This window comes from Aethina tumida, chromosome 1 (assembly GCF_024364675.1).
Source record: "Aethina tumida isolate Nest 87 chromosome 1, icAetTumi1.1, whole genome shotgun sequence".
NCBI lineage: Eukaryota > Metazoa > Arthropoda > Insecta > Coleoptera > Nitidulidae > Aethina > Aethina tumida.
The window spans coordinates 4,088,681-4,116,638 of record NC_065435.1 but is presented as its reverse complement, the minus strand read 5'-3'; the positions used below and the strand labels follow the sequence as shown (position 1 = coordinate 4,116,638).

General features: G+C 31.0%; 4 protein-coding genes across 6 annotated transcripts; 1 reads left to right on the top strand and 3 right to left on the bottom strand.

Annotated features, from left to right (window-relative positions):
- Window positions 1-410: 410 nt before the first annotated feature.
- On the top strand, window positions 411-23,672 carry LOC109609463 (KN motif and ankyrin repeat domain-containing protein 2). 2 transcript variants are annotated; one of them, XM_020026118.2, is made up of 10 exons: window positions 411-651; window positions 4,242-4,323; window positions 11,402-11,610; window positions 13,451-13,616; window positions 17,677-17,906; window positions 19,738-20,500; window positions 20,552-21,017; window positions 21,831-22,491; window positions 22,595-22,795; window positions 22,852-23,672. In XM_020026118.2, the coding sequence occupies exons 2-10, from the start codon at window positions 4,278-4,280 to the stop codon at window positions 23,056-23,058; spliced, it is 2,949 nt and encodes a 982-aa protein (XP_019881677.2). In that variant the 5' UTR covers window positions 411-651; window positions 4,242-4,277; the 3' UTR covers window positions 23,059-23,672. The 2 variants fall into 2 exon arrangements, with proteins under 2 accessions (XP_019881677.2, XP_049818077.1); XM_049962120.1 differs by lacking the exons at window positions 411-651; window positions 4,242-4,323 and adding an exon at window positions 4,486-4,563.
- Window positions 23,673-23,698: 26 nt separating this feature from the next.
- LOC109609464 (uncharacterized) lies at window positions 23,699-26,334 on the bottom strand. The gene is made up of 7 exons (XM_020026119.2): window positions 26,014-26,334; window positions 24,861-25,706; window positions 24,640-24,803; window positions 24,414-24,582; window positions 24,172-24,354; window positions 23,949-24,119; window positions 23,699-23,892 (listed from the first exon to the last, which is right to left on the bottom strand). Exons 1-7 carry the CDS (start codon window positions 26,332-26,334, stop codon window positions 23,770-23,772), a joined length of 1,977 nt encoding a protein of 658 aa, XP_019881678.2. The 3' UTR covers window positions 23,699-23,769.
- LOC109609465 (threonylcarbamoyl-AMP synthase) lies at window positions 26,327-27,025 on the bottom strand. Its single transcript, XM_049962121.1, has one exon. It carries the CDS (start codon window positions 27,023-27,025, stop codon window positions 26,327-26,329), a length of 699 nt encoding a protein of 232 aa, XP_049818078.1.
- On the bottom strand, window positions 26,876-27,489 carry LOC109609466 (DNA-directed RNA polymerase III subunit RPC10). 2 transcript variants are annotated; one of them, XM_020026122.2, is made up of 3 exons: window positions 27,272-27,489; window positions 27,032-27,219; window positions 26,876-26,981 (listed from the first exon to the last, which is right to left on the bottom strand). In XM_020026122.2, exons 1-2 carry the CDS (start codon window positions 27,410-27,412, stop codon window positions 27,034-27,036), a joined length of 327 nt encoding a protein of 108 aa, XP_019881681.1. In that variant the 5' UTR covers window positions 27,413-27,489; the 3' UTR covers window positions 26,876-26,981; window positions 27,032-27,033. The 2 variants fall into 2 exon arrangements, with proteins under 2 accessions (XP_019881681.1, XP_019881680.1); XM_020026121.2 differs by lacking the exon at window positions 26,876-26,981 and having other exon boundaries at window positions 27,027-27,219.
- Between the last annotated feature and the right edge of the window lie 469 nt (window positions 27,490-27,958).

The following is a 27,958-nucleotide window of genomic DNA, read 5'->3' as shown; positions in this document are numbered from 1 at the left end:
CCGTAGCCTAGTTGTGGCTATCGGATTTAAGATGTCGGCACACTAGCGCAGAAGCCACTTGTGAATAACTATAATCTCCGACGGTGGCCACTAGGTGTCGCCACGAGTAACAATTTGAATATCACCTAATTAAAACAATTTAAATTTACACAATACGTATTTACAAAACATAAAGCCCACGGTAAACATTACGGTAATGGAACGAGGAGTATCACTGAAATATCAAACAACAGCAAACACCGTTGCGTAGTAGTAAGGGTATTGTTTATTTTTTTATTCGTATTTACGTTCCAATTGGAGAGATGCTGCGAGTGAGATGATGATGATGTGAGATGTGGAGAGATGTAAAAATTACCTGTGCGATAGACATGCGCGCTGGCGGTCCAGTAAAGTTCGTTGTCCATTGTAAAGTTGTCCTCGCAGCTGCGACTGCACAGCTCGCGCTCAAATGCCTATGGACGTTGACAATGTGATTTTTTAACGAATTCGTATATTAAACGTAACAAGAAAGTGATGGTGCTTGATGCGAGCCGCATGACTCGTTCGTTTGTCCCGTGTACGGTCCCGATTTGTGCGTGGTTTCCCGGTTTTTTATTTTTTTGTTAGTCAGGGATATTTTTTTCCGTAATTATTCCGCTTCTTTGGAATTTGGTAGGTGCCACATTTTGTTTACTAACTTTGGGTGATGGCCTTTTAATTTTTTTTTCTGTTTGACCCGGGGGGGTGGTTGGGTTAATCGGTTTGACTGGTTACCTGAATCGGTTTTTTACTATTTTTAGCGATGATCGCGAAAATCGGAATTAATCAAATGACATAATATTAATTGCATCTATTTATGCAGGTCAATACAGTGTTCCTTATTTGGGTGTGATATTTTATAACCAGACAAAACGAATTTGGAGCACAAATTTCTATAGTTAAATTGCAAAATATCACTTCCAAAAGAAAGTATACACACCTGTTGAATGTAAAAGTATTTGGCATTTATACAGGCGCGACTACATAGTCAAATATTTACCAAAAAGAGCTAATATTGGCTCAAATTAAGCAAGATTTTTAACCAAACCCATTAAAACAACTTTAAAAATCTTTGCAGTCCGCATAACAGAAGCATTAAATAATATCTCCGACATGTGTTGTATATAACACAAGGTAAATATATCATTTGCATGTATAATTGAGCATCAGGAAATTCTAACGCCAAAACCCATTGTCGTGTCTAGCCTTATGTTCATAATTAATTAATGCACACAATTAATAACCACAACTAAATAAAAACGACATCCTGTACATGTGCCTCGCACATCCAAAAAACTAATCTCACAAGTCGTAATTTGTTGTGGACGATCTTCATTATTATATGTAGAATACGGTGTTCATGCATATATCTTCACCGGGGGATTTAATTTTAGAAGTGCTTTGAAGAAAATGAATAAAAAGTGCTTTTAAATAACTTCATTCATTTGAATTAAAAATAACTGGGGTAAATGACTTACATGTGTGTTTCGTAAAAAAAATATATATATATGTATGGTTTTATTTGATGCGGCACGGAAAATAGAGGAAATGGCTCTTTTTGAATGTGCTATCGTGATTTACGTGATTTGGTTTTGAGGTGTAGCCAAGGACAGGTCTTTTGTCAAAACCTTTTATTAATGTTTGTTTCTAATACATTATTTGTTCTGTGATAAAAATTACAATTGATTTATTTATTGTGTAAGATAAAAAATTATTAAAAATACAACATACATATTATAAAAATTATTGCTAGTTTTTTTATTAGATTTATCAATTATATGTAGTATATATTTTATATACTACTTTATTTGCAGTAAATTAATAACGTTATTAAATAACATTGAAAAGCACTTATTTCTAATATGGTAATGCTTTTTTAAAGTATTTAACTTTAGTTTTTATTTATTAAAATTTTAAATTAAAATTAAATTAAATTTTAAAATCCTATTAATATTGATTTATATAACTCATTAATTTTTGTTGTAATTTTGTTTATTTAACAAAATAAGTTACAGTTATCTGATTATAACATTATTTATTATTATAATTAGATTGAATTGTCTTTTTTATCTCATAAAATTATGTCATTTTTACCATTATACAAATATACATTGATAATAATAATACGTAAAATATGTATATAAATCTAAATATTTTTTATCAGAAAATATTTGCCAATTTTCGATTTCAATTGCTGGTTAATATTCGAATCTGTATATAAAATATTTTCGGACAACATTGCTTATTTAGTTTTCTCAGAACATTTATATACAAATTCAAAACTGCAGCACTGGATTTAGTAACATGATCATTTGAAACGACTCATTTTGTTGCCATTCAACGTAATTAATATTGATATTATTATGAAATTTTATTAATTTAATAGTAAACATTATGGAAATTAGAGTTTTTCATTATATTATTATTTATTAATTAAGTTGTTTTTTGTCTTATAAGGTTATGCCATTCTTATTATTTTATTATGTACATTAATAATCAAATTTTGTCAAAACATTTTATTAATGTTTGTTTCAAATACATTATTTGTACTGTGATAAAAATTACAATTGATTTATTTATTGTGCGAGATAAAAACTTATTAAAAATACAACATACATGTTATAAAAAATATAACTAGGTTTTTATTAGATTTATCAATTATATGTAGTATTTTATATACTTATTTTATTTATTCGTAGTTATAAATTTTATTAATTTAATAGTAAACATTATAGAAAATACAGTTTTTTTATTATATTATTTATTAATTAAGTTGTTTAATAATTAATAATAAAAATAGTCATAAGTCATTACAAATATTGATTAATATTCAAATTTGTGTAAAAATATTTTCAGATTATTTTGATGGTAAAGTTTTCTCAGTCATTCAACTAAATTAATGTTGATATTATGATAATATTTTATTAATAATTGTCATAATTTTGTTAATTTAATAATGAACATTACTTAATATTTATTACATTAAATATTCTTTTCTACCCTATAATATTATTATTATTTTAGTCATGTAACTTTGAATAATTTTTATAAAAAATGCTGGCAAATTTTCCATTACAAATATTGGTTAATATTGAAATTTCTATATAAAATATTTTTATATAATTCAGCTTGTAACATTTTTCCAAAATCAATTTCAGATGTTCAATATTGTGAATATTCAAACCTTTAAAAAAATATTCTCAGATAATGTTGCTTATTAAGCTTTCCAAGAACATTATATACAGAATCAAAATTCCAGATTTAAATGTTGTAGGACAGTCATTTGAAACGACCCATTTTGTTGATATTCAGCACAATTAACATTTATATTATGTTAATATTTTATTAATTTTTATTATAATTTTATTAATTTAATAATGAACAGTTTGGAAATGACAGATTTTTTATTATAATATTATTTATTGATTACAATAAGTTGTTTTTTTATTTCATAGCATTAAGCTATTTTTATCATTTTTATAAGTATACTTTGATAGATAAATATCTCTTAATAATTTTTATCAGAAAATGTTCACCAATATTCGATTATAGGGGCTGGTTAATCATTTATAAAAATATTCTCAGATAATGTTGCTTATTAAGCTTTCCCAGAACATTATATACAGAATCAAAACTCCAGGCTTAAATGTTGTAAGGCATTTTGTTGCCAACAACATCAACACAATTGATATTGATATTATGATATTTTATTAATTTTTATTGTAATTTTATTTATTAATTTAATAGTGAACATTATGGAAATGGCAATTTTTTGATTATAATAATTTATTAATTACATAATTTGTTTTATATCTCACAGAATTATACCATTTTTATCTTTTTTCCAAGTAATTGATGATAAATATAAACATGGAACTCTCAATAATTTGTATCAGAAAATATTCCATTATAGATGCTGGTTAATATTTAAATTTGCGAAAAAATATTTCCTAATAAGTTGCCTGTAAAGTTTTCCCAATCCATTAAAAACAAAATCAAAACTCCAGTCTTGGATTTAGTATCAAGACCATTTCTAACGACCCATTTTGTTGCCATTCAACCCAATTAATATTGATAATATAAACAAAATTAATTAAACGCTGACCTCACGAATGTGATATCCCCCCATCTATGTATCTAAAAATTAATAACGACAGCTTCCGATTAGATAATTTTTTATGTAGTCATACAATGGTGCAGATGATGTTTTTGTTTTGTTACAGTATTTTGCGAATTTCAATAGATAGCGACCAGTAAAGATGTCGGTTTATCCGCCGCAGAGCATCACCAAAGCAAACGAACATGGTGAGTAAATGTTTAGTTTTATTTTTGTGGTTTTATCGGTCGTGTGTTCGGATTATGGCGACTTTATGGTAATTTAGTTTTATCATGGATGTGATAAAGCGACGCACATAAACAGCGTTTTATTATTGGTCGGCGGGTTTGTAATAATTGTTGGAAGTTTTTCAGAAAGATTTACAATGAAATTTTATCGCCACGAAGAGACAAAATTGAATTCCTGGGATCATCCTTTCTATTCTTCTGGTAAACGTCAAATAATAACGTCCCTAATCTCTAACAAAATTAATGGTACTCATTCAAATTACGTACTAGTCTAAAAATTTCTAACCGTTTCGATTAAACAATGTTCTTCCATTATTTTTTTAACTCTTTAAACGGCCTGATGACGTATTGATTACCCATTATCATAAATTAATTAATCAAAAAACATTAATCGAAATTGTCTGCAACTACCATTGGTATTGTGGACAGTGAGTGGTGATCAAACATTTGTGAATTTATTGGTAACGTATTCTATGTTGCGTTCAATTATTTCATTAAAAAACAATAAAAATAGTTAAATCCTGATTAGTTTACAGACATTATTGTTAGTACGTGAATTACATACAACAATGTTTAAATTTAGACATAGTAAAAATAGACAATTTTTATTACTTGATAATTTTTAAACAACCAAATTATATGAGGACTCTATTTTAAATGTACATAGGTTAAAAACACCGTTGTTTGTCTTAAATGAGAAAAGTTAAAAAATCTAATGAGACTGTGATAGAGGTAAATTTAACAATAATATTTCTAAATTACTTTTATTTAGATTATTTATTGATGAAAATATACGAATAAAAATTGAAAGTGTGTATAATATATTGAATATATTTGTGTCCAATTATTTAATCAAAAATAATTAAAAAGTGTTTGAGTCAATTACAAAAGAAGATTATAATAAATTTTGATTATTTATGGGAGTTTGTAGATGACATGGTAATTATAAGCATATAACAAAAATTATTTAAATTTACAGACATTAAAATACATATTATTTATCACTTGTTAATTGTTCAACGAAAACATTATATCCTTTCTTATAAATATACAAAGATTTGAAAGAATAAAAATGCAGTAAAGGTAAAATTTAGTCAGCCACCTTTTTAAATTATCTTTATTTAAAATATTTAATGCTGAAAATACATAAGCAAAATCGAAACTATCATTATATATTGTGAATGGTGATTAAACATGTATGTGTTTATTGAACGTATTCAGTACATATTGTGTTCAATTATTTAATTAATAATCAATAAAAGAGTTCGTGTAACTTATAAAAGAAGATTGTAATAAATTTGGATTAGTTAAGAGAGTTCAGATATGATATTGCATTTGTTGAAATTTATTTATTAAATTTACTGACAATAAAATTAATATTATTTGTTATTTGTTAATTGTTTTATATATAAAAAAAATTATAATTAAAGTTATATTATATAAGTTAAAGAAATTAATAAAACTGCAGTAGAGACAAAATTAAATCACCTACGTTTCTAAATTACCTTGACTTTTTATAGCTGAAAAGTAAAAATTAAAACTCACTGAAACTGTCATTATAGACAGTGTGTGATGATTAAACATTTGTGTATTTATTATTAACATATTCAATACATATAGTGTTGAACTATTTAATTAATTATAAAATAATAAAAAAGGTTTATGTCACTCACAAAAGGAGTTCTGAAATTCTGATTAGTTATGAGATTTTTTAGATGAGATGGTAATTATATGAATTTATACAAAATTATTTAATTTAAGGACAGTAAAATGGGGATTTTTATATTATCTGATAATCGTTCAATAAACAAATTATGTACCCTGTTTTAAATATACAAAAATTAAGACCAAATTCAAAGGAAAAAAAATCTAATAAAATCATGGTAAAGGTAAATATATGAGAAAAACTACCATTATAGACTGTGAGTGATAGTCAAACATTTGTATATTTATGGGTAATACAAACATGATGTATTCAATATTCAATTAATAATCAATAAAATAGATTGCGTCATATGCAAAAGAAGATTGTAAATAAATTTTGATTAGTTATGAGAGATGATATTGTAATTACATGGATTTATACAAAATTACTTATAAATCTTTCAATAAAAAAAAATACATACTCTGTTTTAAAGGATAAAAACTTAATAAAACCACAGTAAAGGTAATATTTAATCACATGTAAAATACATGAATAAAAATTGAAACACTGATATTACCATTTTAGACTGTAATGGTAATCAAACATTATTTATTGATAATATATTCAGTTTAATTGTTTAATTCTAAAAGAATAAAAAAGTTTGCGTCACAAATCTGATTAGTTATGAGAGTTTTTAGATAACATAGTAATTACATGCATTTATACATTATTTAAATTTAAAGACATTAAAATAGAGATTGTTTATTATCTATTAATCATTCAATAAATGAATTGTATATTGTTTTAAATGTGCGTGTCCCAAACTTCACAGAAAAAAGAACGATTGAGGTAAAATTTAATTACCTACATTTCTAAATTACATTTATTTAGATTATTTAATCACATAAACAGAAGATTGTAATAAATTTTGATTAGTTATTATTTCATGTAGAAATTACATTATTAAAAAACGAAACTCTCTGAAACTATCATTAAAGATTGTGAGTGCTCATCAAACATTTATGTATTTATTGAAAATATATTCAGTGTTATATTGCTTTATTATATAAAAAATAAAAGATGAAGATTATAATAAATTCTGATTAGTGATAGGAGTTTTTAGATGACATGGCAATTACATGCGTTTATACAACATTATTTAAATTTAAACACAATAAAATAGTTTTTTATTACCGGTTAATCGTTCAATAAACGAATTATATACACTTCTAAATAAACAAAGAAAGTTGCCCCAAACTTCAAAGGGAAAAAATGTAATAAGATTGTCTACGTTTCTAAACTACTTTTATTTACATTATTAAAATACATGAGCAAAAATTGAAACTCTGAAACTACAACTGTGAGAAAATAAAAATAAAATTTGCGTCACTTATAAAATATAATTGTAATAAATATTTGTTTTGAAAGCTTAGAGATGATATTGCAATTATATGCATTTATATAAAATTATTCAAATTTATAAACACTAAAATACATATGATTAGTTGTTAATCTCTTTTAAATATACAAAGATTTAGAACAATGAGTTTAACTCATACTTAAAAGGTTAAAAAATTTAATCACTTACGTTTCTGAAATACATTTATTTAGATTAGAAATTAATTATTTAATGCTGGAAGTTTAAATAAAATTCGAAAATCTCTAAAACTACCCCCATAGATGGTGAGCAAACATTTGTGTATTTATTGGTAACAAATTCAGTACATGATTAATTAATAAAAAAAAGTTTGCGCCATTTACAAAAGAAAATTATAATAAATATTCATTAATTATGAGAGATTAGAGATGAATTACAATTGCATGCATTTATATACAATTATTTAAACTTATAAACACTAAAATACATATTATTACTTGTTGATGGTTCAACAAATAAAATACATAGTCTTTTAAATATACAAAGATTTAGAACAATGAGTTTTTATCTCATACTTGAAAGGTTAAAAAATTTAATAAAACTGCAGTTGAGATAAAATTTAATCACTTACGTTTCTATATTACATTTTTAGATTAGAATTTAAATTATTTAATACTTAAAGTTAAGTAAAAATCGAATATCTCTTAAACTACCATTATATACTGTGGGTGATGATCAAACATTTGTGCATTTATTGGTAACATATTCAGTACAAGATGGATTTGGTTATTTAATTAAAAATCAAAAAAATAAAAAATATGATGAATTGCAATTACATGCCTTTATGTAAAATTATTTATTTAACTTATAAATATTAAAATACATATTATTCCTTGTTAATCGTTCAACAAGATTCTCTTTTAAATATAGAAAGATGTAGAACAATCAGGTTTATCTCATACTTGTAATGTTAATCATTTATTAAAATTGCAGTAGAGGTTTCTAAATCATTTTTATTTAGTTTATATTTATACTGTGAATGGTGATATAATACTTATGTATATATTGGCAACATATTCAATGCACGTTGTGTTCAATTATTTAATTAAAAGTCTATAAAAAGATTTTGCCTTAATTACAAAAGAAGATTATAATAGATTCTGATTACTTATAAGAGTGTACTAATGATCTGCAATTACCCACCATTCGTATAAGATCGTATAAATTTAGAGACAGTAAAACAGTGATTTTATGTTGGCATTTAATTGTTGAACAAACAAATTATATACAGTGTTATAAATACCCAAATTTAAGAACAATGAGGTTTGTTTTAAACTTGAAAGTCTAAAAATATGTAATGGGTATGTAAAATATTACTACCTACACGTCTAAATTACATATTAATTTAGATTCATTAAAGCTGTAAATACACGAGTAAAAATCATCCGCAAAAAACGTCTGTAACAGGTATTTGTTACACAGTTATGTCACCGATGAATAAATTTGGTTACGCTACTGAGCTTGATATTTACATCATCTGCATATTTTATTAAATTCATGCATACCTTAAATTTGATCCAAACGTTCCGAGAATGTGTTTTCAACACGACAGACTACATAAAAAAGCCCATTTGCATATGATATTACATCCACGATTACGCGTCCGCGAAATTGCTCGCCAGCCAATTCATCAATGCGAACCCGTAAGTAATTATAAGTGCGGCGTCCGTAAGGGCTAATATTAGTTCTTATAGCGGGTCACGCGTGAGCCGGGGCGGCCGTGGGGCGACAATGCGACCCGAAAAAGTCGTTGTCACGTCCCGAAAACGGGAGAGAACGGGACGGAGAGGGAAAAAACGGGGCGTTAAAGTGCACGGTGTCCGACCAGCAATGGCATAGGAGCAAATTGGATGCATGTGTTAATGAAGAATGCTTTCTATTTTGACTCCTACATGTATCCTTCTAAACCTGTGCATAGGCGCAGCGGCACCATTTTTCGCTGCGATATCACATTTTTACGCATCGGCGTATCAAGGTTCTTGGCGGCATGACCCCGAAGGGAAATTATCCGATTTCTTATTTGTTTTCGTTGCGGTCCGGCCGTCGAACGGTGTCTTAAACTCACCGCAGTGTGAGCGTTCCGTTTACGCCCTTTGTTCCACTTCCAAATGCTGCTTAACAATTGTTATTTGTCTTTAAAAGTCATGGAATGTGACCTCAGCTGTGTTTTTAATGAAACTATTAACGCCAAATTGATCAACAAAGTTTAAAATTACAGAAAACTGTAAAATACTCATCTTGTTTTCTAAAGATTGATTTGTTGTATTTCCAAAAGTTAATTAGAATTATAATTTACCTCCCTATTTTTAATTTTCAACCAGAATATTTGTTGTGAATGTGTGAATAATTGAAGTCTCACGAATATGGGTTTTCTTATAATAAAGTTTTATCTTAGGTGAAAACCAAATCTAAAATTACAGGAAAATAGTCATCTCGTTTTCATAAAACATTTTAAATTAATTTTAAATTCATCATCGTGTGAACATTCAGTTTGTTCCTCTTGATTTACTTCCATAAGTTCATTAGTATTGTAGTTTCCGCCCCCTCCCTATTTTTAATTTATAATTACAATTGTTCATTTTGATCTATTTCCAAAAGTTCATTAGAATTGTAGTATACGCCGTCTCCCTATTTTTAATTTACAATTAGAATATTTGTTATTCATGGCAATAATTGAAATCTTACTTACCTTAATATGGAAGATGCATATGGGTTTTCTTATAATAAAGTTTTAGCTTAGGTGAAACCCAAATATAAAATTACAGGAAACTGTAAAATAGTCGTCTTGTTTTCATAAAAGTGAATCATTTTAAATTAATTTTACATCCACCATCGTGTGAACCTTCAGTTTGTTCCTTTTCTTCTATTTCCAAAAGTTAGTGTAGTAATTTACGTCCTGTCTCTATTTTTAACTTACAATTAGAATATTTGTTGTTCATCTGAATAATTGAAATCTCACTTATCTTAATATGGAAGCTGATTAACATGTGGGTTCTCTTATAATAAAGTTTTAGCTTGGGTGAAACCCAAATCTAAAATTACAGAAAACTGTAAAATAGTCGTCTTGTTTTCATAAATGTAACTCGTAGAAGCATTTTAAATGAACCTTCAGTTTGTTCCTTTTGATTTACTTTCAAAAGTTCATGAGTATTGTAGTTTACGCCCTCTCCCTAATTTTAATTTACAATTAGAATATTTGTTGTTTATGTGAATAATTGAAAACTCACGTATTTTAATAGAAAAGCTGATTTGCACGTGGGTTTTCTTATAATAAAGTTTTAGCTTAGATGAAAACCAAATTTAAAATTACAGAAAACTGTAAAATAGACGTCTTGTTTTCATAAAAGTGACCAAAAGTGATAGAAGCATTTTAAATTAATTATGTGAATATTCAGTCTATTCCTTTGATTCTATTTCCAAAAGTTCATTAGTAGTGTAGTTTACGACCTCTTCCTATTTTTAACTTACAATTAGAATATTTGTGGGTCATGTGAATAATTGAAGTCTCACGTATCTTAATATGGAAGCTGACTTGCATTTGGTTTTTCTTATAATAAAGTTTTAGCTTAGGTGAAAGCCAAATTTAAAAATACAGAAAACTGTAAAATAGTCGTCTTATTTTCAAAACAGTGAATTTAATTGAAGAGTGTAAAATACAAACAGTTGTTAAATATTTATGTTATTTTATCAGTTCCATTATTATCACTTTATTCATAAGATGATCAAAAACAATTATAAAGATTAAAATCTAACCAATTAGATAGTATTGTATTGTTTAAAGATCACTCCACTTATTAAGCGCAATCAGCCTTAATTAATAGCTTGGATCCAATAACTCTTATCAATAAAGAAAAAAATTGTTACATTAATCTTTAACCCCTTCATATAATCAGGATTTACTCAGTCATCCAAAAAATATTTAGGAATTCCCTAATCTAATCTATGTTCCGTTCCAGGTTACAGTTGGTACGAATGTAACTGCTGCCCATATGGGTACCACATCGACCTGGACTTCGTGCGTTACTGCGAATCGTTTAGCCAAAACGAAGCGGACAAAACTGGCTCGATTCAAAGGCGGAAGGACCGCAGACGTCAGAGGCAGTCCATGGAAGTCCTGCTCGGCATCACGCCCACACCATTGACCAACATCGAGTCCTCATATAAGGTATGGACACGCTAGGCAATTCCGTACAGATTTGGGGTAAATATAGAATTGCAATTATTGGATAACGAAGCTTTTTATTGTTATGGCGTTGCTTTGTTTTTGTCACGTACGACTTGCAGTTGCTGGAGGCCACACATGAAGTTTTATCGTCTTTGGGCACATGTTGTTGCACGTAAATGCGATTTCATGCCTAATCCAATTACGTATTTTAATTGCGGTATTTTCATTATTTTTAACTATAAAGATATTTTAGTGTACAGAAGTAATTAAAGGGTTCTACTTTGACGTTCTAAGGTGGTACTATTTGTTTATCTCGATCAGGATGTGTAGTAATCCTTAAGTATAAGGATTAACATTACATCAAAAGAATTTTTTAAAGAAAACTAGTTTTATCTATAATTAAGAAGGAATTTGAACACAAAATACAATTTCATCTTATGATAAAGTTTATTTTTTATATCAAAATGTATGTAATGGTTAAATTGCTTGGACTAATTTTTTAGTGTATTTTAGTGTTCATTTTCAAAAGTAATTAATAAAATAATCTCATGTACTCTGTCGTTCATAGATGGTACCATTTGTTTACCTCAATCTGGATGAGTAACTCTTCAGTTTAAGCAGTTAAGCATCACATCCAACGAATTTTTTCATGAAAATAATTAATATTATCTTTAGTTAACAAAACAATTATAATTTGAAGTTAAAATGTGATATTTTCTGTCTCAAATATAATTTCATCTGTCTCATAAAATTTAATGTTTCACTTTTATGTTAAAATTTGTGTAATGATTAAATTGATTGGACTATAATTTTTTAGTTTATTTTAGCGTTCATTTTCAGATGTATTTAATGATATTATCTCATGCACCCTGTCGTTCATAGATGGTACCATTTGTTTACCTCATTCTGGATTATCTTTAGTTCAATATACAATTATATTGGAAGATAAAATGCGATATTTTTGTGTCTCAAATACAATTTCATCTATCTGATAATATTTCACTTTTATATCAAAAATTATATAATGTTTAAATTGCTTAGACTATAATTTTTTAGTGCATTTCAGTGTTTATTTTCAAAGGTAATTAATGGAATAATTTCTTGCTTTTTGTCGTTGATGGGTGGCACCATTTGTTTATCTCAATTTGGATGAGTTACTTTTAAATTTAAGGAGTTAAATATCACATCCAATGAACTTCTTTATGAAAATAATTAATATTATCTGCAGTTAGAATTTTAAGTCAAAATACGATATTTTTCTGTCCCAAATACAATTTCATCTATTTGTTAAAATTGAATATTTCACTTTTATATCAAAATTTAAACAATGATTAATATGCTTACACCGTAATTTTTGAGTTATAATTAAAGTTCAGAGACTCAGGAAGTTATTAACATCAATGTGCAAGTATAAAATGTTTTATTAACTGGTTGTATAAAATTACACGATGTTATCTGCGTATGCGAAGATCAAATTGTTTTACGGATAGACTTTCATTTCCAGACTACCTAATAAAAAATAATAATGGTGCAAAGTTCGTGTTTAGAAATAACGTACACAACAATTTGTTTGTTGTAAACATATTGGATTTGAATGCAATTTTAAAACTCGTTTTATACGAGTTTGAAAGTTTTATTTTTATTGTGTGCAAATTAGTTATTCATGCAGGAAAGAATTTTAAATATATACTCGAATTAGATTTAATTTAATTAGCATTCACAAGTTACGTTTAATGTTTTATGTACACGAATTATAATGAATGTCAATATTAATTGAACAACTATTTTTTTTTCTTGTCTTGTTGTCAAAGTTAGGAAATATATGTTTGAATTGTTGCAGCCAATCCAAGAGCAGGCTTCGCCTAAAATCGTGGACCAAACGTCGAAGACTCTGTACGCCTTCAATCTGGATGGTTTCAACGACGCCGTCACCGATTTCGAGAGGACGTTGCAACGATCCAAGAACAAGAACAAACACAATCTTCCCGATGTCACGGCGGTGTCAGGTCAGTGGTATTTCATTTTGACGTTTCGCACCTTTTCAAGGAGTTTCAAATTAATTGCAAAGTTAAATAAGCACGATACATAATTAATTTAAAGGTCGTCGTGCGTACTGTCGACTCGACTGACGTTTTTTTTTTTATTATGTGGCGGGTGAACGTGGTCATACAAAATTTAATGGTATTAGGGTATATTAATAAATGTGCGTTGACTCACTGAAGGAATAAAAATAAATGGTGGTCCGAAGTGTGTGTGCGTGCAAAAAATATTTTTATTTTTAGTCCATTTCAAAGACAGGTTGTTATTGCTAATTTAAAGGCAACACGTAATATTGTTTAATGTTGGTGGAAATTGTTTTTAATGTTTTGACTCGTTTTTGATGGACAATTTTTGATCAATGAATGCGTTTTTGAACTTCTGTGATTCCATTAGAAAATGTTTCGGCATGTGTTTCGGTAAGTTTTATTATATCACGATAATTGATCTAGTTTAAAAATAATACTTTCTATATTACATACAAAATAAAATTATAATATGAGCTATAAAAATTTATTAATGAGGCGGTATTACTAATAAAATTTTATGGTCTATGCGATTAATTAACGCAGAAGAACATTTTTAATTAATTTATAAATTAGTAGGAAAAGTACAAGTATCAGTACACGTTAAAAATTTTATCTAAATTCCAATAATTTTAGATAAGAAGAGATATTAAATGCAAATATGCATTTATGTATTTTATAATTAGTTGATAATTAAAAATTTGTTTTAGATTAAAAATATTATAATTTATTGTGATAATAAATATCAAATTTTGTTAAGTGTGTTTCTGTTGGTCGTATTATAAAAATACGGATAACTTGTGAGTCACAAAAAATTATCTATTTTTAACGTAGTTAAATTAAATATACACATTTACTTCAAATTGACAACCTAAATAAATTATTATTAGAATATGAACTTTTTTTTATTTTATGAAATAATTTTGGTATTTTTATTGAAATCTCATTTTTCAGAACACTTTATTTATACAAAATAATGTTTATAAAAGTTATAGCAAATAAATATAAAGCTATGAAATTTTTTAAATGTCAAATTTGTAACCAAAACCTAAAAATCCTTGATTTATCAATTTAAAACTTAACAATTTGAACGTTTTTTCTACTTTTTTTTGTGAAAAAAAGAATGATTTATTATTTATATAGAATATTTTGACATTAAACATAAAATAATTTAGTTTCTTTCACATCAATTATTAATAAATTATGAGGATAATTTGTGTATTATAAAAATGTTAAACAGTTTTAATGTAGTTAAGTGAAAATAGAAACCTGTTCAATCTATTAAATATATACTTTTTATGCAAATTTGTAACCAAAACCTAAAAATCTTGATTTATCAATTTAAAACTTAACAATTTGAACGTTTTTTATACTCTTTTTGTGATAAAAAAATGAATAATTATATAGGATGTTGACATTAAACATAAAATTTTGATAATTAAGTTTCTGCCATTAAAATTATTAATAAATTAGGTGGATAACTTGTGAATTATAAAAATTTTAACTATTTTAATGTAGTCAAATGAAAATATGAAGCTTTGAAATCTATTTAAAATCTACATTTAATTCAAATTTGTTACCAAAAAATCAAAATTTTGATTTACAAATTTAAAACTTAACAATTTGAACGTTTTTCCTCCTCTTTTTGTGAAAACATATTTATACAAAATATTTTGACATTAAACATAAAATTTTATTTTATTTTTCTGTCACCGAAGTTATTGGCAAATTATGTGGATAACTTGTGAATTATATAAAGTTTAACCATTTTTAATTTAATCAAATGAAAATACAAAGTAGTGAAATCTCTACATTTAAGTCCAATTTGTAACCAAAAAAAAATAATATGTACTTTGGAATACAAAAATTTAATATTTAACATTATTTTTTATATTTTTACATTAACTAATAATTTTTTTGGTTCAATTTTATGATTTATTCTATATAAAATATTTAGAAATGTGTAATCTGATAAATTTTTCAGTTTATGTGGGAAATAATCATTAAAATTAGTCAAAACAGTTTTACTCCATTCTAGTCACATTAAATGAGTTTTAAATGATAATTTTTTAAATATATGCTTTGAAATACAAATATTTTAAATATTTAATATTATTTTTTTATATTTTTACATTCATTGATCATTTATTATTCTATATAAAATATTTAGAACTGTGTGATCTTACAATTTTTTCAGTTTATGTGAAAAATAATCCAAGGATTCCAATATAAAATTAATTAAAGTATTTAGTATTATTTTTTTATATTTTTAATCAATTTTTTATTTCAGTTTTACTATAAATAAAATATTTATATTGATTTATATTGTCAGATATTAGATTTTTATTGTCAGTCAAATAGATTTTTATTTTAAATAAAAGTTTTTAGGATTATATTTTAAATATTTAGTAAATAAAGTAGTAAAGTAATCAATCAATTTAAAACTTAATAATTTAAATTTTCTCTTTTTATGAAAAGAATTATTGATTGTTTATATAGAATAATTTAACATTAAACATAAAATTTTGATAATTTAATATTCTTTTCTTCTGTTTATGTGAGAAGAAAATGAATAATATATAATTCATATTGAATATTTTGACATTAAACAAAAAATTTCAATAATTTAGTTTCCGTTACTGCAATTTTTAATTTGGTTAAATATTAAATTTAATATAATGAATAAAATTAAAATCTACATTTAGTTGAAAATCCTCTTTGGGAAAAAATGGAGCAATATTAGGATATAATTTTGATATTTTACTTATGTTTAGTTTCAAATTCTTAAAACTATAATTTAAAATTACCTTTCCAACAAAATTAAGTCTATAAAATTGTTTTTACTTCATGATACATGATCGCCGAGTATGATTTCCAAACCACCATCACAAGATTTGCCATAACCCCACTGTATTAAATTGGCATCAAAAATAATACACAATTAACACTGTATCATAAATAATAATAAGAGTGGTTGGCGCATAATGAAATAATAACTAAATATAGATTAAGAGTCGCACTGTTTACTTTGATATTAAGTATCAAAATTTGATCATTCAGTTTCTGCTGCGACTAATAATAAATTTGGATAAGTAGTGGATCACAGAAAATGTAATTAAGTATAAAATGTGAAATGGAAACCATTTCTGCGCAACAAGAAAAATAACAATAATACGATAATTTTAGTAGTCCAAGTTGAATTTTTATCGTCACAAACACACACGAAATTATAATTTAAAATAACCTCGAGCCACAAAACTATGGAACTGTAGAAAATCACGTTTCCACCAAAACCGGAAACTGTTACAGCCCATACATATGCATGTTGATGCACGATCATCGGGCACCGCTTCCAATCCACCATCTCCCTTCCAGAGAGAACGAACGTCCGTCATAATTACCAAAACGCAATAAAAAAAAATAAAAACTAAAAACACAATGCATCCCAAATTAAAAATAGTAAGAATGGTTGAAGGCACTGAAATAATAACTTCCGCTTCCATTCAACATATCCAACCGGCACCGCATTGGTTGTTACAGAAGCATAAAATGCATTGCACTTCAGCTCAGAAATTGAAGTGCAACAGAGTACAATGGACTGCGTTTGTGCGTATGCCAGTTATCGAGTCGCCGGTAATTTTGCCTTATGTGTTTATCGGTTTGTTGTAGTTTATATAGATAATTTTTTTTTGTGTGGCATGGCCTCCTGTGGAAAGGGAAAAGTAATGTTGATTGTTCAGTAGAGCTAGACTTGTGCATTGTTCCGTGGAAAAAGCGCATGCGTTGTTCTTTTAAATTTGTTCCTTATTAAACTTTCAATGAATTTGATGTAGCCGTCAATCTCGTCGACAAATGGAGAGGCGTAGTGTTTTTTCAGTGATTCTGCGATTCCTGTGGTTGATTATACGGAAACTCCTTTTGTACATTGAACAAAACTATTTGATCGATAGTAGTGACGGCATCGATTATTACAACGTATGTTTTTGTTTGCTGTTTCATTTAGAGAACATTAGGAGGGTGCCTTCGAATTCTTCTATGTCCTCCGTTTCGGGTTCGAGCATGACCGTGCTTCAGACCACCAACGAACATGAAAAACAGGACTTCGACACGGTGAGCATTGAGTCTTATGGGCTCAGTCCTTTGGCCCTGCAAAACATCCGGGAACAAATGGCACTTTCTTTGGAAAGGACCAAACATTTGGAGGATCAAGTCAAACTTATACCTGAGTTGAAGGTGAGTAAATCTATATTTACCATATTAATCGCATCTTCATTGATGAATGTTGTTTGTGAGGTATTTTTACGGGTTCATGGTTGAAGGATCTGGGTTACGTGGGAAAGTAATTTGCACGGAATGTATAGATATATGGAGCATATGAATAAAACTCCTTTATCATCCCTTTAATACCAAGCTTATTTCATTGATTCAAGATTATTAGCAACAATTTGTGCAATTTTAAAAATGGTAATATTAATTTCTGGTTGAATGGCCAAATAAATACACTTTTCCTTAGTTTTATTTAAAAAATCTGGCTTAAAGGAGTGTTAAAACGAATATCTAATTGAAAATTCCAACATGTCAGGAATGTTTTCGTATACACTTTTATTCTATTTAAACATATTTATTTAGGTAATTGTCATTTATCATGCTCTGTAAAATTCCAGTCTAATGTTCTTTCAACTGTTCTTACATCATATATTTTTCGATGATGCTACTCAGATTAAATTTTTTTATTTCTTAAATGAAAACCATCAAAGAACTATCTATATTTCACCACTCCACGCAAATAGTTAAATAATTAATTAATTACAATATTATATGTTAATTATAATACAATAACTGGTGAAATTATTTAAATGTTATTTTCTATAAATTCAGAAACTTTTTATAGGTTTTCTTAGAGGAGACTCTTTTTTCAATCATTTAATACCATATTTTATTTATTTTCTTACATCTATTAGAAATGTTTAATCAATTTTTTGAACAAATTTGTCCATTTTAGTAATGCTCTTATTATTATCCGGTTCAGTAATAAAACAAAAAAAAACAACAACAAATAAAAATTTGCAACGAATTTCTAATTGAAAATTTCAACATGTTACGAATGTCTTTATATACTGTTTTTTCTGTTTATTTATATAATTGACAGTTCATTTCTCTGTTTACTAACATTGTAATGTTTTGTGAAATTTAAGTGTTCAATGTTCTTTCTAATCCTTTTACATCACACATTATTTAATAATGTTATTAAGGTGAAATTAGAATTTTTAAAATAAAAGCCAAGGATAGAACTGCATTTCAACACTCAACACAATTAGTCAAATAAATGGTATTTAAACATATTTTTTTCTATTAATCCAGAAACATTTTATAAAATTTGTTAAAGAGGAGACAATTTTTTCAACCTTTCAATGCCATATTTTATTAATGAACTTTCTGAGTGAATTTGTTCTTTTTAGGAGTACTGTTATTATTATTCGGTTGAGTGTTGAAACAAATGCTCCTCTTCTTGTTATTTCTTTAAAAAATTCAATTTGCTTAACGTCTTCACATTCAGTTTTTTCTGTTAAAACACATACAGTTAGGGTCATTATATTAGATAAAATATTTTATCTATAACTCACTTATTTAATGTGAACCGTTACAGTAATATTAATTTACTATTGTTGTTTTATACAGAATTATAAAAACTACTATATTCTTATTCTAAAAAAATTATGTATATGTATTTTTCAGAATTGAGTTGGACATAAATACACCAACTTTAATTGTCAGTCCAAGTAAAGAATTATATTTATTTCAGCACTCCAGATAATTAATTAATTTTATTATACTTTAACACTTGTTAAAGTTATTCAAGCATTTTTTTCTATTAGTACACTAACGTTTGATAAGTTTTGTTAAACCGGCGCATATCGAATTAAACAAATATGTTGATATTTATAATAATACATAATCTAATACAAACAAAGGATGTTGGTACCCGTATTCAACAAACAAGAGCAACACAGTTTAATAAAGTCATTCTGTTCACATGGTTAGCCGACATTAAATTTAATTTCAGGAACACATTTTGCTATTGAAAGAAGAAAATCAAAAGCTTAAACTTAAGGCGGAAGAGAACCAGAGACTGAGCAACAATGTTAAAGTGAACTACTTCAGCAACTACAACTTAAACAACAGGACCAGATCGCATTCGTTCACCACCGTAGACAACATCGACAGCGTGGAGAGAAAGGAGCCGCCACCACCGCCGCCAAGGAAGGATTTCGGCGTGATGTGCGGCGTGTTGACCAGAAACATCGGAGTCGGTCACCAGAACCCGAACACCAAATCGGTGGCCACCACCACCTTGAACGGCACCGACTTTTCGGACATAGAAAATGCCAACGCGGACAAATGGTTGCACGAAAAGGTGAAATTTTTGAACCTCCAAAACGCGCCCAGATCACCGGAGAAAATCACCATCTCCAAGGGCACCCAGACTATAGTTTCGAAGGAGAAACGGGACGCCGGAACGCAAGCGGTGGAGCCTAAGCCCAGACTGTACAACAACTATTCGCAGACGGTGGAGGCGCCCAAATTCACCAGTAATGTGGCTGTTATGGTGTCGCCGGAGGCGCAGGACTTCAACCAACAGAAAAACGTGGACAGCTACACGGTGGGATGCTCAGACGACACCATAAGCGACGTGCTGTGTCCGAAATGTTCGGTGAAGAAGGTGTCTTTGGCCGTTGGGCCTGAGAGCAACGAGGACTCGCACACCGGACCAATGACCATATCTTTGGCCAATCTGACCATGCCCAGAAGTAAATCCTTCAATATGGGTAAGTCCACTTAATAAATCTAGGTTTGGGTTTAATTTATTGTGGTTATAGGTGAAGACAAACTAAACCTGACAACACGGAAGAGGACCGTGGCGTGCCAGTACGAAAGTTCCAGCATGAACAGAGGTTGTCAGGCCACTCCAGTAAGTGCCTCCAAATCCTGCCAGCACGAAACAAGGCTGGAGACGAAAACCAAACAGACGCAGTACGAACGAGCCATTCCCTCCAACAAAACCACGGACACCAAAGACCTGACGCGTACACGCGAAGTCGGTTGCACCGCCGAGATCACCGTTATCAAGGACAGCGAGGAAGATAAGGAGAAAACGTGCACCAAATGTTTGAACAAAGAAAAGGAGGAGAGTCAAAAGAAGGACAGAAGCAGCAGTCCCACACCCTCGAGGATACCCAGACCTCAAGTGCCCACCACCCCCGTCGAAGTCAGGAAGTTCAGGAGGCAGGACACCTACACCAAAATTTACAACTCGCCAACCGAAAAGTCAGGCTCTTCCACCAAGTAAGTAATTAACTATTTACAGTGCCAGCATTTTGTAATTAATGGCCAAAAAACCCGCAACCAAATGACGTTCATTTGATACTTCACAGGTTATACTAATTTACCAGTGTAGAATTCCCCGTTAATTAAGAACCGACTCGTTTAACTGTGTGTGTGTCACGCGATGAAAAAATCGTTTTCCGCCCATTCCGTGTATAGCTGTCATTAACATAGTCGCCTCAGAATGATATATCTCTTTGGGACCGTTGTCTGGGTCATAATCAATCAAGCGTTGGCGACGCCTGCGCGTCGCTCTGCCCTTAAAATATTGACAAGGATAACAGTCAAAACAAAGTGTCCGATGACTGTGGTCGGAAAACGTTTCATTATGGTTAATTTTTAGCATTAGGCCGGATGTTAGCCCCGAAAGACCACCAAAATGCTCACTGTTCTTATATGCATCAACATATCCTACTGACAAGGTTCGTGTGCAGCATTTTAATCGTTCCTTTATTCAGTGACGGACACAAGTTTATTCATAGGAGGTGACTTTTTGGCGGGAACCTTATCTTTTTAATAAATCTTTTTTATTGTGTAGTTTTTGTAGGACTTATTGTAGTTTAGAATAGCCATGATTCTTAGTATTTTTAAAATAATTGACTTGCTTTTATTACAGTAATTTTCAATTGGCAAATTTAGCTTAATTCTTAATTAATTTGGCCTTAGTGGAAAAAATTCAATGACTGGTACATGGAAGATAATTGAAGATTAGTCAATTTTAGTTCAACGTAGCTCATTGATGGATTCATCAGAATGGTTTTCTTCTATTTTCAGACTGTCTGGTCTAGACCTGTCGCCAAAATCAGTGTCAAGTGAGACCAGCCCGTTAGACAAGGTAAAGCAAAACTTCAAATTCCCCGAGGTCAATACACCCGCTCAAAATGGCTCATCAACTTCAATAACGAAAGTTCAAATCCAAGAAACCACACTGCCCATATCGGAAAGCACGTCCTTCCATTCAATATCGAACATCAGAAACCGGAAGAAGGCGGAACCAAGCAAAGAAATGCAAGGTGCAATGAAGGTCCTCAACGACTCGCTAATGAAGAACCCATCGAAAAGCGTCAAGAACCCGAGTGCTATTAATATAGTCCAGCAGGAGTGGTTCAAAATCTCCAGCCTGGTGACGGCCAACCCCCTGGATGTCGAAGATTATCTGGACGCCTTCGAAGACATGTCCTCAATTCTGCTTGAATACGTCGTAAATATGACTGACGCCAGCGGTAACACTGCAATGCACTACGCGGTGTCGCACGGCAATTTCGACGTGGTTTCAATTTTGCTCGACTCCAAGGTGTGTGATATTAATAAGCCCAACAATACGGGCTACACAAGCGTCATGTTGGTGTCCCTTGCTAAGGTCAAATCAGAAACTCACGCCAATGTTGTCAGACGACTGTTCCAGCTTGCTGATGTCAATATTCGTGCCAAACAGGTAAATACTTAACTTAATATCATAGTAAACAACTCAATGGACCAAACAAGGTCAACTCACATATTAAATCGAATTACCCTAATTGCACGGCAAACATTTCCAGCATGGACAAACCGCTTTGATGCTGGCGGTGAGCCACGGACGCCTGGACATGGTGACCATGCTTCTGGAGGCGGGCGCCGACATCAACATACAAGACGAAGACGGCAGTACCGCCCTCATGTGCGCCGCCGAGCATGGCCACATCGAAATAGTTAAGCACTTCCTGAGCCATCCCGACTGTGATTCCAGCATCACCGACGTGGTAAGTTACAAAAATTACCGAGTTTTGGTGGCAACATTTTAATGTTGTAATTTTAGGACGGCAGTACTGCACTGAAAATAGCCATGGAGGCCGGCCACCGACACATAGGGGTGCTGTTGTACGCGCACGAAAGGAACCACCAGAAAAACCACGGAATCAAATTGAAGAAGACGAAGTCGGCGAGTCCGAAGACTCCGTCGTCGCCCCTGCCCATCAGAAGTAGCCACCGTGCCTTAACAGATACTAAAACTACTCAAAAGTGAACTAACGAAGGTTACCGGTGTGTTATTATATCGCTAAAATGGATCTAATTGTTAACGTAGATGTTTAGGGATTACTTACCAACTATATTATGGTTCGGCCAAGTCACCATGTTTATGTTCTTGTAAATAACGTATTATAGAGTATTTTTTGTTCAGTATGAAATCTACTTAACCGATGGTGTTTTAATAACAATATTGTTTGGGGAGCAATTGGAAGCTGTAAAAATTATTGTTTTCAGTTCAGTTTTTGACAACATTCAAATGGGCTCCAAACAAGGCTAAAAGTAGAGTAGTTGCGGAAAAATCGGTACAACAGTTATATTCCAAGTTGTGCCTTTGTTTCTGGCTCAATGTATATTTGTTACCATAATGTTTATGGTTTTACTTAACATTTTTTTATTTTAATTTTTATTTATTGACATACATGTTTTTACACCAAATAGTTCCATCTCAAGTCAGGAGAAATTATTATTTGAACATAAAAAATACCTAAAACAGATTAGAAGGGACCAAAATTAATTTGTTTTAAAATTAAATCTTGGTGATAATTGTTGACTTTTAAATATTTTAATTGCATTCCACAATTTGACTTGAATTTTGTAGAACATCTTTGTATATTTGTAATTAATAAAACTGACTATTAGTAATAATAAAAAAACTTTTATTCCAAGAAAATAAAAATATTACATTTTTAATAGAACAAACAATGATCTAATCAAGGGTAATAGCACCAAGTAAAGGTAGGTCTTCCCTTTTTTTTATTCTCTCACATTTTCTACATGGTTTCGACGAATTAAGGCAACCTTTGTGATACACAGCATTACAAGCCTCACACTGTAAACAAAATAAAATATAAACACATTGACAGAGTTGCCCAAAAACACACTTACTCTATAAATATGTTCAACATCAAAAGGAAACAGAGGTTTTGGCTTATTGCATACTTCACAGACGAAACCTTTTTGACTGCACAACCAACAACTGGAAACATGTTCTCTTCCAAACTCCACAACCTTTTGCAGTAAGGCGGCCAACTCCCCACTTTTAATTTGTGCCAAATCCTGTAAAAATTCTCATCAGTTACTGGTAAAATTTTAATTGTTATACGCTTACAGAAACTGAATATTGGTGGATGTGTTCGTACATGTATTCTCGGGGCCACATCTTCTTCTGTAGAGACTTTATGATTGGCTCCCTGCACGTGTACAAATAAGCTCTGAGGAAATTCAATTGGTTCCTTAAAATTTGTAGTTGGGCCATTTCCTCAACAACTCCATAAATAAACGGGTTAAGAATCTGATATTATAATTAAATTTAATAAATTATTGTTTTAATTACTTCAAATATTTGAGTACCTTAAAATCAATAGTGGGATGGTCTTTGATTTCTTCGATGTAATTGTAAGCTTTTTGTGAAACTTTGTAAGTTTTGAAGTCCCAGTTGTGAATTATTCGGGCAGGAATAGTTATTTGTTCATAACTCATGCAACCATCACAGAAATAGTCACCAGTGAAACCGCATACACTACAAAACAAACAATTTATTAAATAAGTGATATTTTTAAGGCATTATAGAGCTTACTTCGCCTTTACGGCGACTCCCAATGGCTGTTGACATCCAGCACATTCAAATTTTTGACGATCCAAACCTTTCTCCCTTCCAATTTTGCCTAGCTGCACCGCCAAAGCCGTGGACTCAGATTTATTTATCAGCGGATGGATGGGTGATTCTTGTCTTATCTCAATCTGAAATCAAATAGTGATTATCCAGCTGTATTTAAATGATTATGATGAAGTTCTTACGGTCTCAGTTGGGACGTCACCACGCCTATCCTCGTCGATCCTCTGCCAAACCTCCCTGATGTCCGGCGTGCGAATGAACCCGCCACTCAGCATGTTGTAGCTCTCTATCAGTGCGTTAAAGCTGGCTTCCGTCGATTTAGGTTCGTTTACCTCCTTAGCCGGTTCCTCCGTTATTTCAACCACCGGACTGGTCGTTTCATCACCCGTCTCCTCTTGGGTGCCATCAAACGACCAGCCAGTCCTTTGCTTCAACGAGTTCCCCACGTTGAACTTAACATTCTCAGCCTCTACGCCTCTGCTTTCGCTTCCAGATTGAGAGCTACCACTGGCCGACGTCGTTTTATCCTTGTTCAAGATGATCTTCAGCACCTCGTCCTCGCTCAAAGACACGATCTGTCTCAGTCCACTCGCCTGCGAGCTGAACGAGAAGCTGGACGCGACCGACACAGCTTCGGCATTCAAGTCGGGAATGGGCTGAGGCTTGGTCGTCTCCTGTTCTTGGATGCCCTGTGCTACGTCATCGCAAGGCGCCACCGGACAAGCTTTGAGTGTAGGGGCCCAAATGCCTGCCAGATATAAGCTCTGCAACGGCCAGGTGTTCAGTAGGCTGGAATTGCAGGCCAAGGTGAAGGTGTGGAAGGCTTCCACGCCTTCGATTAGTCTTTGGGTTACGTCCAACAATTCTCCGTCTCGTATGAACGCTCCGGTCTTGTAGAAGCTTTTCAGGGAGCTGCCCTGACGACGCAAGGTCACTAAGTAGGAAGAGAGCAGGCAGTCGTTGAGAGCCAGGCGAATCCATGCCCTGCATTGTCCCGCTTCCGTTGTGATTTGGGACAAATTAGTTATCTAAAAAATCACAAAGCTAAAATTGACAAACTCGAAGTTGAATAATTGGAGTTCAGTTAAGTGAGGAGTCTACTTCAATAACGTAGACTGCAATGCCTATATTGACATAATTTAAATGATTTCATGTGATAGCAGGCTCAAAGTTCAAAGGGCAAAAGCAGTATATCAGCGTTAGTGAATGGCGTCTTAAATTTTGTAGTTTGAATCTTCTTTTTTCTATTTGTCTACATTAATTAAGAAATTTGGCTCAATCTTTCTCAATAAACTTAATAAGCTGAAAACTCAATACCTAATATCCATTACATACCTGATCAATGATTTGTCGATGCGAAACAAGTAGGAGTGGTCCCCAAAAGCTTGGTTCAGGTCTTTCATCAACATCTGCAATAGCCCTGGTGAATCTGTAGGCCAGTGAATCCTTCAATCCATGCAGAAACATAGCCTCCAAGGTGGTGCATAGTGTATTGGCAGCTTCATTCAGGTCCACATTGTTTTGTACTTTATTTTCAACTTCAAAATACTGTATCTCTTTGACACTGTCTGAGAGAGTTTTGGTTATGGATTTTTTAATTAGATCATCTTTGTTGTTAGTGACAGAACTTTTAACACTTTTCAAAAACTTATTCATTTTGTATAACTAAACCAAATTTGGTTAAAATACTTGTAGTTTCCTTTAGTGCTATGCCTTCCCTCAGTATATGATATGTGCCTGGTTTGGAGAGGTCAACAATGGTAGATGCACTGCGATCCAAACCTAAACGACCGCCGTCAAAAACACCAGAAACTTTATCCCAGAGGACTTTAAACTCATCAACAGTCAATGCACTAGGTTCATTACTTAAGTTAGCACTAGTCAAAGCTAACGGTTTTCCTAAACCATTAGCAAGATCCCTAATAAATGGATAATCCGGAATGCGAATCCCGACCTTACCGTTGAACACAACAGATTTATCAAGTTTATTAGCACAAGTCAATATTAGTGTCACAGGGCCAGGTAGAAGAGCACTTAGCAGGCCGTTTGGCAAATGATCCACCACAGCCCAAGTTTTAACATCCTTAACCCTCCCAACACAAATTGCAACAGGTTTATTTTCGTTCCTCTGTTTTATGGCATACAACTTGTTGATGGCTGAGATGTCGTAGGCGTTACAAGCTAAGCCATACACTGTGTCAGTGGGAACAGCCACAACCTGTCCTTGTTTCAAATATTTGATTGCCAATGACTTAGAATCGCTCAAGATGGCAATATCAGCAACAGTAGACATTGGACTAACACTAAAATTTAAAGAGGAAATTTTTAAAATAGTTCTTAAGATCATGGATACGTTTAGTCGCGCCAGTTGTGATTGCACTCGGGATTGCAGCAACGGTAGAATGTTGTCATGGGCTCATCGGCTGATCTGGTTTGCAGTTGCATAAAGTAGGCTCTTGGGTGGCTGCACTTGGGACACCTCTCCTCCGTCGAGTCCACGTTCTTCCAAGCCTCGGCGCCACCCAGCACGTCGTCGATCTCCTGCAAGTTGATCCGAACGTGAATTGTCAGTGTGTGTGAGTCATAACCTTACCTTTAGTTTGTAGTGGTTTCTGTACACTATGTTACTTTTTATTGGGAAGTATACCGGGCACAGGTTGCAGGTGAACTGCAGTTTGCCACCGGACTCCTCGACGAACAATAGGTTGTTACAATAGGGGCAGAAATGAACCATACTCGATGCTCGCACTGACAAGTGCAATCAACGGGGTTTCTTGGAATGTCAGTTATGGATAATTGACTAACCTTATGCAATGATCAAGGAATTTTTCCAAAATTACATGTTGACGACTAATTTGCTGTTCAGTGCAACGAAAATATCAAATCATACGGGGAAGTTGGTCAGAAATGTACAGTATGCATTACACACCACAAACTGTCACTTAAGGCACGTTTACACTGGCAGTCTGTAATATTATTTAAAAATTGCAACTTTTTTCTGTTTTTTATTTACATATTTAAGTAATTTTATTCAAAAACCAATAATCAATCTAGTTAATCTATTTTTTTTTATTAAAAATATATTAAAATATATTACAACTTTGTTTAATACAGTTTGGACGTATATACTATTTCTACACTAGCAGCCATTTTGAAAACTTTTTTATTTTTCATTGGACAAGATTATAGCAACATTTTACTTTATGGTCTTTCATCCTCTGTGAATTTAAATTGGTTAAAAGACCAAAGCATTGATGTTTTGTGTTGCCCGTCTTAATCT